Genomic DNA, 14,112 nt, shown 5'->3' on the forward strand with positions numbered 1-14,112 from the left:
AAATGAAATGAAGAAGATAATTATCCAAGAGTGTGGATGAATTCAAGTAGAAAAAACATTGATATTTATATCCATAAAGAGCATATAAATTTATCCGTAGAAAAATCTGGATGAATTCAAGTTGAAAGATGGACCTGACATAGACATACGTGTTTATCAATAGGGTAATTCTATACGTGTGAGGTGTCTGGCATTAAGCTTTGTTAGGTAGAGTTTTTGTCACCTTTTTATTTATGTCATTTATAACTTATGGCTATCTAACATGTTTGCAACAAAACAAAAAAATAAATTAAACTAAAATTTTAAAATTAAAAAAAAAAAATAAAGGGAAAAAGAAAAATTTAAGTGCATTACCTGATCTAGGATCATTTATTATTCGGCCATTTGTTGTCAATGTGATATATTTTCCTACCAGTAATGCATTCAGGTATCTTTTTCCAGCCATCTTGTTGCGAAAAAACAAAGGAAAAGAAAAAGAAACGAAAAAAGGAAAATACATGACAAGGTCGGTCCATACAATGATTCAGTCCACCAGTCACAAAACAAGAGCTCTTTCATCACCAAAAGACAAATGCTTGTAGGGCCATGTCTATCAAGATTATCAATCAATACAGGCTGTCCATTCTGTAGGCCTTTATATTGCGTGTCTCAAAACCATCCTTTAAACTTTTATTTTTATTCCTCTGATACAAATCATAGAATTAGATTCTTCTACAGTTATCTTCTTCCCCTCTTCTTTTCTTGGCAGTCATCTATCATTTTCCATTATTTGGTGATACTCTTGGGCTTAAAAGAGCTTCCAAGGCTTGTTCTTTATCGGAACAAGAAGCTTTCTATGCATCTTTCTCAACTTTGGAAGATTTCTTGCTTTGCAAATTCAATTTCTTAATTGCTTCCACAATGGACAATGATTTCAAAATCTGGCTTCACAAAATTCAAGATTTTTCAAAAGGGCATTTATTCTCCTTTGCATTTGAGGACAGAAAACACTAATTATTTCAAAATGATCAAACAGTGATCCAAGGATTAAAAATTCTCCCCAAATCTCCATGAAATATATAGCCCTACTTTGCTATTCTGTGATTTACTTACCCTCTTCCCCACACCCAACAAGTGCATACCCATGAACAACAGCAAAAGAGCACACATGCTCTCTCCACCAGGACACGCCCCACTCAAGCATACTCCATCTGCTGCAGGTTCTCAGACCTGACCATCGCACCACCAGCGAAGCACACGGCACAAAGTGCTACCAGGCGAGAGACTGTGTCACCAACAACAAATAAAATGTAAACAAATAATGCAAATGTGAATTTCTTTCCCAAGCCAATTTGCATAGAGGGACGAATGGACTCAATATCATTCAGTAGTATGATTCAAGCCCTAGCCAACTAAACTAGACCAAATAACCTAAATTCCTATTGTTATTAACACAACAATAATGATGCATTTCCACCATTATTCTTGACTGACAATGACCTGAAAACAGGGGCTGTTCTAATCACCCCAATGCTTCAATAAATACACTATTTTCCTTATTCACATCAAACTACAGTCATCTTACTCACGGCAGTTTTTTTGCAACATGTTACCCGTTCCGAAACTGGAAAAAGCACAGCTCTATGGCCAAGCAGCATTGCTCCAAGTCCAAGTCGATTACCCCCCCAACATACCGGATGTAATGGAGTTTATCCGATGCAATCTGCAGAAGTTTGTTTGTCTGGAAGTCGACACAATTCAGAGAAGTAGCTGCTACCTGGATGGTGGGACCAAAAGCACAGAATGTGAAACTTCTGGAGTCCATGCATGATCACTAGCATTTGTAGTTTTTTGCATGCTGTTGGGTTCAGGAGACTTTGTTGACATAACAGGAGGTGGATGTAGCTGAAAGCATGGCTTGCTACCTTCACCAAAGCCTCCTATGCAAATTGTGTCACCCCGACCATGCCAAGTGCCATCTTGGACGTTGTTCATCTCCAAAGTTCTGGACTCCTGCTTCGAATTACAAGAATATTAATTACAGATTAACAGGTACAGGAAACAACATCCCACAAATTGTTTTAAAGACCCGTTCATGCTAGAACTAATGACCTTTAATCAATTTTTTCTTAACAGTACTATTTAATCATAGTTAAAATTACAGAATCAAAGGATGCATAGGAGTCGACCTGACATAATGCACAGCAGGGGCAAATCAGATGATAGACACAGTCATCCAAAGAACTATCAGTATCCTACATACAAACATGATTATTAAAAGGTGTCAGTACGACTCAAGTGTGATTATGACATAAAATTAACTAAAAATGTCATTAGATAAGGGGACACAAGTAGTAAAGAATTCATATACACTTTTCAGAACCCACAAAAAAGGGAAAAATCAGGAAGAAAATCCATGAATCAGAAAGTTAAGAATGTAATCAGTCTTATAACAAAGCAAAGTTGGTGCACTTTTTGAACCACTTTCCATTTAAACAGCATAAGTTCAATCAACCAGAATTCAGATATATTCCAAAGAAAAAGGTTTAGATGATGAACATGCAATACATGACAAAAGGGAAACTACTCAAGACACCTCAAAAAAATTTCAAGCCAAAATAATGTTTACTCAACATAAAGTTTTCACCAAATATAGACGGCACTCAGGTAAAGCCACATGAGCAAAGAATACAAAAAATGGTAAGAGGTATCCCTCAATAGGTTAGGAATTCAAGGACAACCTAATTCCCTCTTTCTAGATCTAGTAACACTTCTTGTCGTCTTAGTGAGAGCTGCCACCTTCCATGGCATCACCAGAGTATCCAAGGACATGAGATTCGGAGACAGGCACAAGAGATGGTTATGTAAAGTGGAGTCATCAATGCAATCAGCAAATTAAATAAATAGCGGCTATATAAAACAGGACTTCAAATCTTGTTCTATATTATTGCTATAAAAAGAGATAAGACTTGCTTAATGCCGTAGAAAACCATGTCCTAATTTCAAATGCAAGTAAAAACACATAAGACTTTCTTAATGCTTATAAAATACATTTCAAATGCAAGTAAAAACACAATGTCTTGATTCAATTTCTACAGAATGTCCAAACAGTCCCATGAAATATACCTCTATGAAAGGATCTCAGTTTGTAGACAATCAAACATTCACAAAATCAGGTAAACAAATCTCACAACAAGAGTCATTAAAAGGCACAGAATTTGAAGGAACCGTAAGAAATTACAAATTAAAAGGAAAACACAGCTTGCTTAGTCTATGGCTTCACTTGATTTTCTCTTCAGAAAATTGGTAGAGCCATCCCAGAGATTTACTTATAAGAGTAGTGACATAGCAAATGAATAGAAAGTTGAATATATATAATTGAAACAAGAAAAAAATTGAATGAATGCAGCATCTAAGAATAGCAATCAGACAATAAAGAATTCAAAAACAGCAGTAGACAGAATTGCTTACCCTGATGTTAAATTTTTTCCTGATCTGTGTACGGTAAAATCCCACATATGTTCCAAGTGAGATGGTAAATGCAACACACAAATACAAAAAGCTGCGTCTCTTGCTGACAATGAAAGCTATGCAGTTGAAAATTACAGTAGCAGCTAGAATGAAGTAAATCATTCCCTGCAAAATTATCACAACAGATCAAGTTTATCAAAGATAGATAAGTGGCTTAAAGTATGAAAACTAATATATCTGAAATAGGAATGCAGGCTGAAAATGATGTCATAACTTAATATATCCTCTATCCTCAATTCTGAACACAATAAATTTAATAGATATATCCATTAGTAGAAATGAGGCCAATTCTCCCTTTGGACATATAAAAGAATTGATTGCTGACAGCTCATGTGGAGAACATTGACAAAAAGATTTAACAAGTTTTAGTAAAAATTTGACTCAACCTGACTTGCTGTTGAAACTTGAACAAGTTGGTAGGCCAAGTGACTGTTAATGGAACCATACTGGTTGGATTCAGATTGATTTAAATGACAAAAATGCCCAAATTTTGTCAATACAATTGACACGAGGTTCAACACGAGTATTATACAAAATTGAGGTATACCGACACATCAGATAGATTATAATGATTCAAGAGATTGATCATATGGATTTAAAAAGGTTGAAAGTCCAAACTTTGACACACACAATGCATATTTGAGGTTGAAATGAAATTCCCAAATCTGCCCACCAGATTGATTGCGAGGATTTAAAAGTCAATACATGCACAATATTGTCACAATTATAGGGACCTAACTATACAAGTCATAACCCACAAAACTAGAACCAAGTAAAAGAAATGTCCACGCAATTACCAAAAAAGAAGAAAATGGATTTACCTGAAGAAAGCAAGAACCAAAACCAGCTCTACGCATGTTTTTCCCAAATCGAGAGCATGGACAACTGCAACATCAAACATACAAGATAGAGAGAAATGATTCTTAGCATTACATGACAGACTCTCATCCTACTATAAGCATATTACCTAATGCATATATGCATATGGTTATCAAATAAACATTATATTATATATATATACACACACAGGTGAGTGCCAATTGATATCATCATCTCGTAAGCTGAAAACATGCACTTCTCAATCACAAATCAGTTGAAGCAACAAAAATATATAACAAAAAAAAAGGGAAATCGGTTATTTGACTCTTCAGCAACTCAGCATAATAAAATAAACAAATAAAAGAGAAGAAAAAAAAAAGAAAAAGAAATCTTATAGAAAATATGGTAGATTTACTTTTAGTTGAAACCCCTTTCTTCTTTTGCCAGGAACAAAAGAAAGGTTGTTCCTTTTCAAAAATTTCGTGCCTTAACCCCTAACAACATTTCATTTAGATATGAATCTATATGTGTATATATTGTTATTGTTAATTAAATGGAAATAAAAGAATGAGGAGGAAAATTACTAACCAGGTGGATTGGAGAGCGATGCGATGATCTTCGAAGCAATGGAGAAGTTCACCTTCCCACATCCTCAGAACTCCACCCCCAAATTCTCCTCCACCCTCCTCGTATTCATCATTACTGTTCAATTTTATGGCTTTCCCTTGCGTCTGCATAGCCACCGTCGAGCACAGCACATCGAAATCCAACACTGCTACTCCTTCCAATAACTTCGCCGCCTCCTCATCCTCCACGCCGCCGTTACCAACCGTCTCCCTCTTCGCCAACTCCGCCATTAGGGTTTCTCTTTCTCTCTCTATACAAATTTATATATATATATACAATTATCTGTTTCTATATATACTCTGCTACACTTTTCTTTTTTAGTGTTTTGTTTTAAAATGGGGGTAATGGGGGCTTTGCATTTTTGGCTAGTGGGCAATGGGGTTAATGGGAGGAGGAGACAGTGGATGTTTGGCGCGTAATAATAGAATGTGGGCCCTAGACAACGACGGTCCAGCTGTTGCCACGTAAGAACGTCAATATAGGAGGATTTAATTTATCATGAACTAACAAATTAACGGTCTTAAGTCCGGATAAAATATATATTTTAGTGGGCAAAGAAGACTGATTTAATGAGAGTGGGCAGTTGTGTTTTTAACCTATATCTACCTTCCCCACGCCAAACATGTTAATTTAATGGGGGGGTTTGAACGAAAACGTAGCTTAGCGGATAAGTATGAGAACGGACAAAGAAAAGAACAGCGTGCCGTCAGATGCCACTCACCAGCCGATCCTGAGTTGTAAACCTGTAAATCGTAAAATATAGTTATATCTAATGTAATGGGTTTATATATATAAATATACACATATATTATAGGCGAATGGGCATATGTTTAGATAAGCTTCATTTATATCTGAACCAACCCATGTGCTTAAAGGTATTCTGTTAAGACATTGTTTGGCCTTGTCAATGTGACATGGATAATGTTTTGACTAAACAATTCCAAGAAATTATTTAGCGCAGACCACGTGATTTTGATAATCACAAAATGATATTCAATCAAAATATATTAATTTTCAGGCATCTTTTGACTGCATGACATCTCGCAATTTATTCTTTGACATTACAAATGTGTTGTTGGATTAGTGGAGATGGCAGGTGACTATGCAATGAGGATGCATCCATGGAAAAGAATAAATCTCACCTTGATTGTTTAAGGAAAAAAAAAATTGCAATTGTGAAGAAGCTAAGATCACCTCGTAGAACTCAGACAGCCATAAGCTTTTTAAAAACCTCTGTGCACCAGTATATATAACAGCTCTCACTAAAACAGTTATTTGGAGCTTACAAGGTTTAGGACAGATAATACTCGAAATGAAAGACACTGGCAAGAAACTAAAACCACAGATACAATTAGTATTCCAAATATGAGAACCAGAAAACTGAATCAGCTACATCAAAAACTATTCATCAGGTTCCATATAACCACTATGCTTTCAGATTGTTATCTTGTGACACAAAGCTCCCAAAAAAATAAAATAAATTGAAATTGCATAAAATGGAACATTTCCATCCAAATAACATCGACAAAACGAAATTATATATTGTACAAATAATAAACTAAATCATCTCAGTCCGCTGTCACATCTTCATTACAGGTCTCACCAGACCCAATCCACTTCCACTGCCCAAATGCTTGAAGTCAGTTGCTTTAAGATGATCATGGCCAGCAAAGCCTGTTCCACCTTTTCCAGGCACGACATATTCCGCTTTACATCCCTTGTTATAGACCAAATAAAACTTTTCGTGACAGCCACGAACTGACTGTGTTCGTTAGAGTAACCTTGCAACTTGGACAAATGAAGGTCTTATCAAAAGACTAGGACTTCTGTTCGTTGATGTCTTCCGTGAAGTAGATAAGGAAGAGGGTTTTCAGCTTGAATTTTCCTTTGCCTTCTGGACAAATTGTATTAGTGAATGGGACTTCCACTTTAAGAGGAGCCTCCGGTGTAGCATACGGCAGCCAAAATGCTTTCATGGTTCGGAGCGTTTCCTCTTCATAAGATGTTGCCTTCACACTGTTTGCCCCCTGAAAACCATTTTTGTCTCTCTTATAGTTTTTGTCATTGTATTATGGCATTGCACTGTGGTTTTGCTGACCAAATGCATCAAGTGCTCTTGCTTTCTGTGGCATTAATTTTTCCTGCTCCTCTTCTTTGTCTTGCTTTTGCTGTGTAGCATGGGCAGCTAGATTTCTGCAAAACGTACTTTCCACCATGGCATTGACATAACAAATGAGAAACCAAGCATAGGATTCATCACACAGTACAACAGATATAGAAAGAATTTGGCAGACATGCATTTTAATGTAACTTGATAAGGGTAGTGTGAAGAACAGTTTTCATTTTATTTCCATTTTTCTGGCGAAATTTTATAGGCTTCAAATTTAACTTCTCAAGTGCAATTTATCACCTTCACAGGATTACGATCATTGTAGCAAATTTACGAAAAAAAGTGCCTGCTATATATATATATATATATATATATATATTCCACTACTGAGAAAAGACCAAATTCCCGTCAACATACTAAGGATATATAAATCCTTCCAAACCGAAACAATGTGGACATGACATCTTCTAGCGTGTAAAAGTCCGCATACATCAAGACAAAAAACTTCACATGATACATCCAATCAAACAAGTCATTTAAATCATAATTTTAGTTTTTAAATTTAAGCCAACATAATCTTAGTTTTTAAATTTAAGCCAACATACAGAATGTCTGATCTTAATATAATACCAAGTACTGGATATATTATTGATACACAGTAAATTTGCTTCATCTCTTTCTTAACCGCCCCTGCCCCTGCCCCTGCCCATCTTCCCATGATTACTTGTATTAAACAATATAAGTGATTAAATGTCACTCACTGCTAAAATTAAGATCTTTTTTCTTGCAAACATTAATGGAATTTTTTTAAAAATAGCTGTTAAGCTTCACTACATTTTGTATAATCTAACATGAAGCCTTTCCCATTGTAGAAGATCAGACCTTGATGCATGGAAAAAAAAAAGTCCTTGGCACTAAAACTTCTTGTCTGTCCCACCACACCAGCCTGATGAAAACAATAAGAGGCCCCAACAAGAGTATATTCAATACCTTTCAAAAAAACAAAAGAGTATATTCAAGAAGAGAGGAACTCAAAAATTGGCTTGATATAAAAGCTGTAAAACTTTGAATTCTCTCATACTTTTAGTTTCTTTTACAACATGACAATATATACAACTCATTACTCATGTACAAGGCAAATCCCAAAAATAAAGGGATGCATGTAATACCCCTAATTGCCCAAGTCCCCCACCAAATCTTCAAACATGGAAGCCACCAATTAAACCTGGAGGCTAAGGCGGCCAAGTGCCAATGTCAATACTCTCCCTCAATTTAGTGCATAGATATCATGAATGCCCAACTTGGAAATAAGTTGTTTAAACTTTAAACTGATCACGACCAAGAGCTTTAGTGAAAAGGTTAGCAACATGTTGAGTAGTATGACCGTAAGATGTTTTGATGAAACCAGCTTGTATCTTTTCCCAAACAAGGTGGCAATCTAATTCAATATGTTTAGATTGCTCATGCAAAGACGGGATTAGCAGCAATGTGAAGAGCTGCTTGACTATCACAGTAGATTGTAGTAGGGTTGGATATATTGACACCCAAATCCTTGAAAAGATAATTTAACCATGTAGTTTCACAAATGGTAGAAGCCATGGCCCTACATTCTAGGCCATGTTCTTGTTTTACTTTCCTTCTTTTTTTTTCCTTCTCTTTTTATTTTCCGTAGATCTGATCAAAGGTTTCAACCTATATATCTCCAATCTAACTGGTCTCTCTGTTGGTCGTCCCTATTGCCACTATTGTTTCTCTTAATTTCTTTCTATTTCTTTCTATATTACAAATTTACATTTCCCATCTTTAATATATATATATATATATATATAAGGGGCTTTTTGACACATCTTAAAATTTTTTTCTTAATCAACATGACTACTGATCAGACCCAGTTTTTGTTGAATTATGAGGCTCAAAATTCAGCCTTTCTAGATGGTCTAACTCATGACTCAAAATTTAGCACCATGCGAACGTACGCAGTGATGTTTAGAGACTAGAGAATTCCGATGCACATGGGTTGCTGCCGCTGGTGCATGAATTCAAAATGCTTGGTTGAAATCTTGAGCCATGAGTTAGACCATCTAGAAAGGTGGGTCTACACCAAGAAGGAAAAGGAAGACTGTGTGAGATTCAAGGCTAGATTGGTGGCGAAAAGGCTACACGCAAAAGGAAGGGATTGACTATAATGGGGCATTTTCACCTGTTGTGAAGCACTCTTCCATTCAAATTTTGCTAGATTTGGTTGCACAGTTTGATCTTAAGTTAGCTCAACTTGATATCAAAACTGCTTTCTTACACTGTGATTTGGAGGAGGAAATTTATATGTCTCCGCTATACGGATTCAAGGTTGCTGATAAGGAAAATTGGGTTTGCAAACTGAGAAAGTTGCTAAATGGGTTAAAACAAAGTCCAAGACAGTGGTACAAGCGATTTGATTAGTTCATGAAAGGGCAACAATACACAAGAAGCCATTTTGATCACTGTATGTATTTTTGTAAGCTTCATGATAAATCCTTTATATATTTGTTCTTATGTGTTGATGATATGTTGATTACATCTAAGAGCAAAGTTGAAATTAATAAGTTGAATATTCAGTTAAGTACTAGTTCGAGATGAAGGATCTTGGTGAAGCTAAGAAGATACTTGATATGGATTCAAAAACTAAACCTATAAGTACCCCTTTGGCCCCTCATTTCAAGATTAGTGCTTCATTATCTCCAAGCACAGATGAAGAGCATGCGTTTATGGCTCACGTTCCTTATGCAAGTGCAATTGGAAGCTTGATGTATGCAATGGTGTGTACAAGACCTGATATTTCACAGGCCATTAGTATGGTGAAAAGGTATATGCATGACCCTGGTAAAGGGCATTGGCAGGCAGTGAAATGGATTCTACGGTACATCCAAGGTACTGTGGATATTGGTTTAAAATTTGAGCGAGATGATAGACTTGGTCAGCATTTGGTTGGATATGTGGATTCGGACTACGATAGTGATTTGGATAAACATCGGTCAACTACAAGTTATGTGTTCACACTTGCTAGTGGACCGGTAAGTTGGAGGTCGACATTACAACCTACAGTTGCTTTGTCTACTACAGAGGTAGAGTATATGGCAGTGACAGAGGCCATTAAGGAAGCCGTATGGCTACATGGGTTGATTGAGAATTTGGGGATTCTTCAGGAGCATGTCTATTGCAACAATCAGAGTGCAATCAATTTGGCAAAGAACCAAGTTCAACATTCACGTACGAAACACATCGACGTCCGTCCATTTTGTTCGTGAGACTCTGGATGAAGGCGACAGTCTCCTTCAGAAGATTAGGACTGCGGATAATCCCACAGATATACTGACAAAGGTTGTGACTAAGATCAAGTTTGAGCACTGCTTAGACTTTCTTAACATCCTGCAAATTTGAGCGCCTTTGGGCGCATTTGGAGGCCGTTCAAGATCATGCTTTTGGAATACTTCATTTTGGGAAAGGTGTACATAATCTTCGCCAAGGTGGAGATTTGTTGAATTCTCTAATCTCTTAACATCACTGCATACGTTTGCATGGTGCTAAATTTTGGCTATAAATAGCCCTTGTATCTCATGGGTTCAAGGCATCAAATTCAGAAGAATATCCAAGAAAGTGAGCAGAGAGCTTTGGTGAGCAATTAGAGTGAAGAGAAATATTGTATAAATTTCTCTTTTGTAAGCCTTTTGGGTTTTGAATACTAGTGTATTGATCTTGAGCTGCCCGTGGATATAGGCATATTGCCGATCCACGTAAATCCTTGTCTTCCTTTTGTGTGTGTGTTTTCTCCTATTTATTTCATGAGTGTGTGATCACAATCACTGTTAGTTTATTTGTTGGACCACGCTTTCGCACGACAGTTTCATCTACTTCCACCAATATTGTTGAGAATAATAATCTTGCAAATCCATTTTTTCTGCATCATTTCGAACCTCCTTAGTGGTGATAATTATATCACTTGGTACCGTGCAATGTTAATGGCTTTATCTGCCAATAATAAACTAGGTTTTGTGGATGGTTCTAACCCTAAACCTGCATCTAATGATATGCTATTCAACATATTATATATATATATATATATATATATATATATATATATAACGGATGATTCAAAATGAGAGAAAGACCAGTTTAATTAATTCATACTAAAATTTCATCAGAACGAGAACAATATGAACCAAAATAAGAGTAGAAATAACCTTTGAATGTCTTTCTTCTGAGCCAACAAGCACTCGAGAATGCATCCTTTAGCGAAGACATCGACCTTTCTGGCGACAGAAAGGGTCGATGAATGGCTTCAAGCAGAGGCAACAAGCGTCGAATGGCTTAGTCGATTCTCTGCGAGCCTCTCCTTCTGAGTTCCGTACCCTAGCTTCCACTTCTCATCGTAGGTGAAGAAAGCGAGGTTGTTGGTTCTTTGTCTACGAGGCATTCCCATTTTTCAGACACGGACAGAACCCTAATCTTTGAGGTTGGTGTGGAAGGAGATAACAAGTCGAATATGATTCTTTTTTTATAAAAAAAAATTAAATAAATAATAATAATAAATAAATAAATAAATCGATTTTGAATATGCAGAGCACTTTTGCCCTGTTCATACTTCATAGAAGATGGGCGACCGAGTTGCAAGATCTTGAAGCCCGGCCCAAAAAGAAACCTTTTGACAATTGAGTAGGCACCAGAATATCAGATGTGTCTAAATAACTCACCCACTTAAAAGGGGATGTTTGACTTTTCAAATGTTGATGATTTTGACTTTTCAAACATAAAATGTTCAAAGTAGTGGGCTTCACACTATCTCCCAACACCCCTTGATTAACTACAACTACATCAAATAATGATTGTTTATTTAATGAAATATGGAAAAACTACTAATATCTCTAATGTTAATTGGAATTTTCTTGTGCATTGGGAGGATGCTTCTGGTGCATTGGTATATCCGTTGGCGCTTCAAATGTTGTGATTGCAAAAACCTTTTTTTCTCCTTATAATTAATTAATATACTATAACATAGTTAAGTTAATTAGATCATCTACCTCTGAATTTGAGAGTAATAAGGTTTTTCACACTGGTCTTTTTATTCTCAACATCTCTCCCTTATTATTATAGTCAATGCACCTTGAGATGCACCTGATAATAAGATTAAAGAAAAAGTTATCATTCTAGTTCTTTCATGTGTTTTTTGTTTTTATCATTCCAATAATTATAAACTACACCTAAAGCTCTCATAAATTCATAATAAACTTACTTATAAGATGTAAAATGGGAACACATGTGAGAAGACATAACAGAGTAGACATATGTTTCGTACACATGTATAGAATTAAGACGATGATGATAATAAGAGGACATAATACACTAATTGTGAATTATATCTGGATAACACAGTATACTTGTTGATTCTATCAATCTTGATTTTATGGAGAACAAAAATTTAATATCTGTCATATTGATCCACCAATAAAAAGAAGAATATTCACAATAAAAGACAAAAGAAAAATGAATACTCAAGGAACTCATCTGCTGCAATAAATCTAAAATGAAGGTACAATAGAAAGAGAGAGACGCGGATACAAGAGAGAGATCGAGAAAGAGTTGGAAACAACAAATTAATTTAATTAAAAAGCCTACTACATATCATTAGCTAGTGCTACTTCTAACCACCTTCTTGATCCTTCCATGAGATCAGGACTCAGCCTAAACATGAGAACACAAAACTCCATCTGGTTCAAGCTGCCATCACCGTCCAAATCACCTTCTTTCAACATGCTCATTAACTCATCATCGCTCATGCCCTGCAACCCTAGCGCGGCGGAGTTCCTCTTCAAGCTCTCGAAGGTGATGACTCCCTTGTCCCCATCCATCAACAAACGAAACCCATTACAAAGCTCACCCAAAAATCCCTCGGCGCCTAGTTTCTCCACCATGGAAGGAAAGAAATCCTCGAAAACAACACCATTTTTGGACGCCATTAATGGGGTAGTGAGCGGAGAATTGAGTATATGGATATAGGAGATTGGTAATGTGTTGGGTTGGATTGGGAAGAATATAAATAGGATGGAAAAGAGGAAATTAACAAGAATGAAGTGTTCGTGGAAAGAGTGGGAAAGAAGGTGATGACAACGAAGGTACGGTTAAGAGGTCAGGAGTTTGTTGCCCGCATTTTGCTAATAAATTTCGTGGGCATTTCATGCAGCAGAGCAGCAGAGATGGAGGCATATATCTATCTGGTGGCAAAAGAAAAGGTCTGGGCTTCTCCTAGCTTCCTCGAAATTGCATGCGAAGGTACCGTTACCAGTTCGTCTTTGGTTGTCATGCCAAGCATCTTCCTTTTTAACATATCAATACTTTTGGCTGCTTTCTATGCCAATTTACACAAATTGCCACTCAAATCTTTTCCTTTTTATTTTATTTTATTTTATTTTTATGTAATTAAAACTCACCTAGCTCTTTACCACTTCATTGTGAAGGGGTTTGTTTATTTGTCAGTGGCGAATTTTATCTATTGGATGTGCAGATAAACTCAAGTATAGATTCCATCTATAAATATCAAAGAATAAAATTTGAAAATGAGTATTTTCATAGCTGTGTAAATATTTTAAAGTATTGTAGGCTTTTTTGTCAAAGACATATGCAGGACTCCATCCCATATGTACATATAATTATTAAAATAAATATTTGAAATTGAGTGAGCAAATAATATTTGAACTCTTAATTTTTAGAATGTGTGAGACATAATTTTTCCACTAAGTTTTTTCATTGGGAATAATTGGGTGGAGTTATTGTTGATACTTTGATACCAATTGTTGTGAGTGGAAAAGCAAAATAACTATATTTGAGAAGTAAAACACACAAGCAATAAAAAATATGCACAATTAACACAACATATATATGTGATTTATTCAAAACTGAAATGCTAAATTCACACATGACACCGAACAAATTTCATTAAGAAAAAAAAAAGAATGATTACAATGAAAATTTTTCTTTCAATTAATCTCTCTCAATTACATTCACTCTTGATTGCT

The 14,112-nt window shown here is 35.9% G+C and overlaps 2 protein-coding genes and 1 pseudogene across 3 annotated transcripts; all 3 read right to left on the minus strand.

The window, feature by feature from the left end:
• Positions 1–1,290: 1,290 nt before the first annotated feature.
• Positions 1,291–5,337, minus strand: LOC132266674 (cell number regulator 1). Of its 2 annotated transcripts, XM_059767632.1 has the most exons (5): positions 4,918–5,335; positions 4,332–4,395; positions 3,451–3,615; positions 2,169–2,234; positions 1,291–1,992 (listed from the first exon to the last, which is right to left on the minus strand). In XM_059767632.1, the coding sequence occupies exons 1-5, from the start codon at positions 5,184–5,186 to the stop codon at positions 1,753–1,755; spliced, it is 804 nt and encodes a 267-aa protein (XP_059623615.1). In that variant the 5' UTR covers positions 5,187–5,335; the 3' UTR covers positions 1,291–1,752. The 2 variants fall into 2 exon arrangements, with proteins under 2 accessions (XP_059623615.1, XP_059623623.1); XM_059767640.1 differs by lacking the exon at positions 2,169–2,234 and having other exon boundaries at positions 4,918–5,337.
• A 950-nt stretch (positions 5,338–6,287) lies between these two features.
• LOC132266686 (E3 ubiquitin-protein ligase CSU1-like) lies at positions 6,288–11,730 on the minus strand (annotated as a pseudogene).
• Positions 11,731–12,586: 856 nt separating this feature from the next.
• LOC132270125 (calcium-binding protein KRP1-like) lies at positions 12,587–13,536 on the minus strand. The gene has a single exon (XM_059771347.1). The coding sequence runs from the start codon at positions 13,054–13,056 to the stop codon at positions 12,715–12,717; it is 342 nt and encodes a 113-aa protein (XP_059627330.1). The 5' UTR covers positions 13,057–13,536; the 3' UTR covers positions 12,587–12,714.
• Between the last annotated feature and the right edge of the window lie 576 nt (positions 13,537–14,112).

The sequence above is a fragment of the Cornus florida genome, unplaced genomic scaffold (assembly GCF_030987335.1).
Source record: "Cornus florida cultivar Cherokee Brave unplaced genomic scaffold, ASM3098733v1 CherokeeBrave_3.0.0_Hap2_Chr01, whole genome shotgun sequence".
NCBI classification, from domain to species: domain Eukaryota; kingdom Viridiplantae; phylum Streptophyta; class Magnoliopsida; order Cornales; family Cornaceae; genus Cornus; species Cornus florida.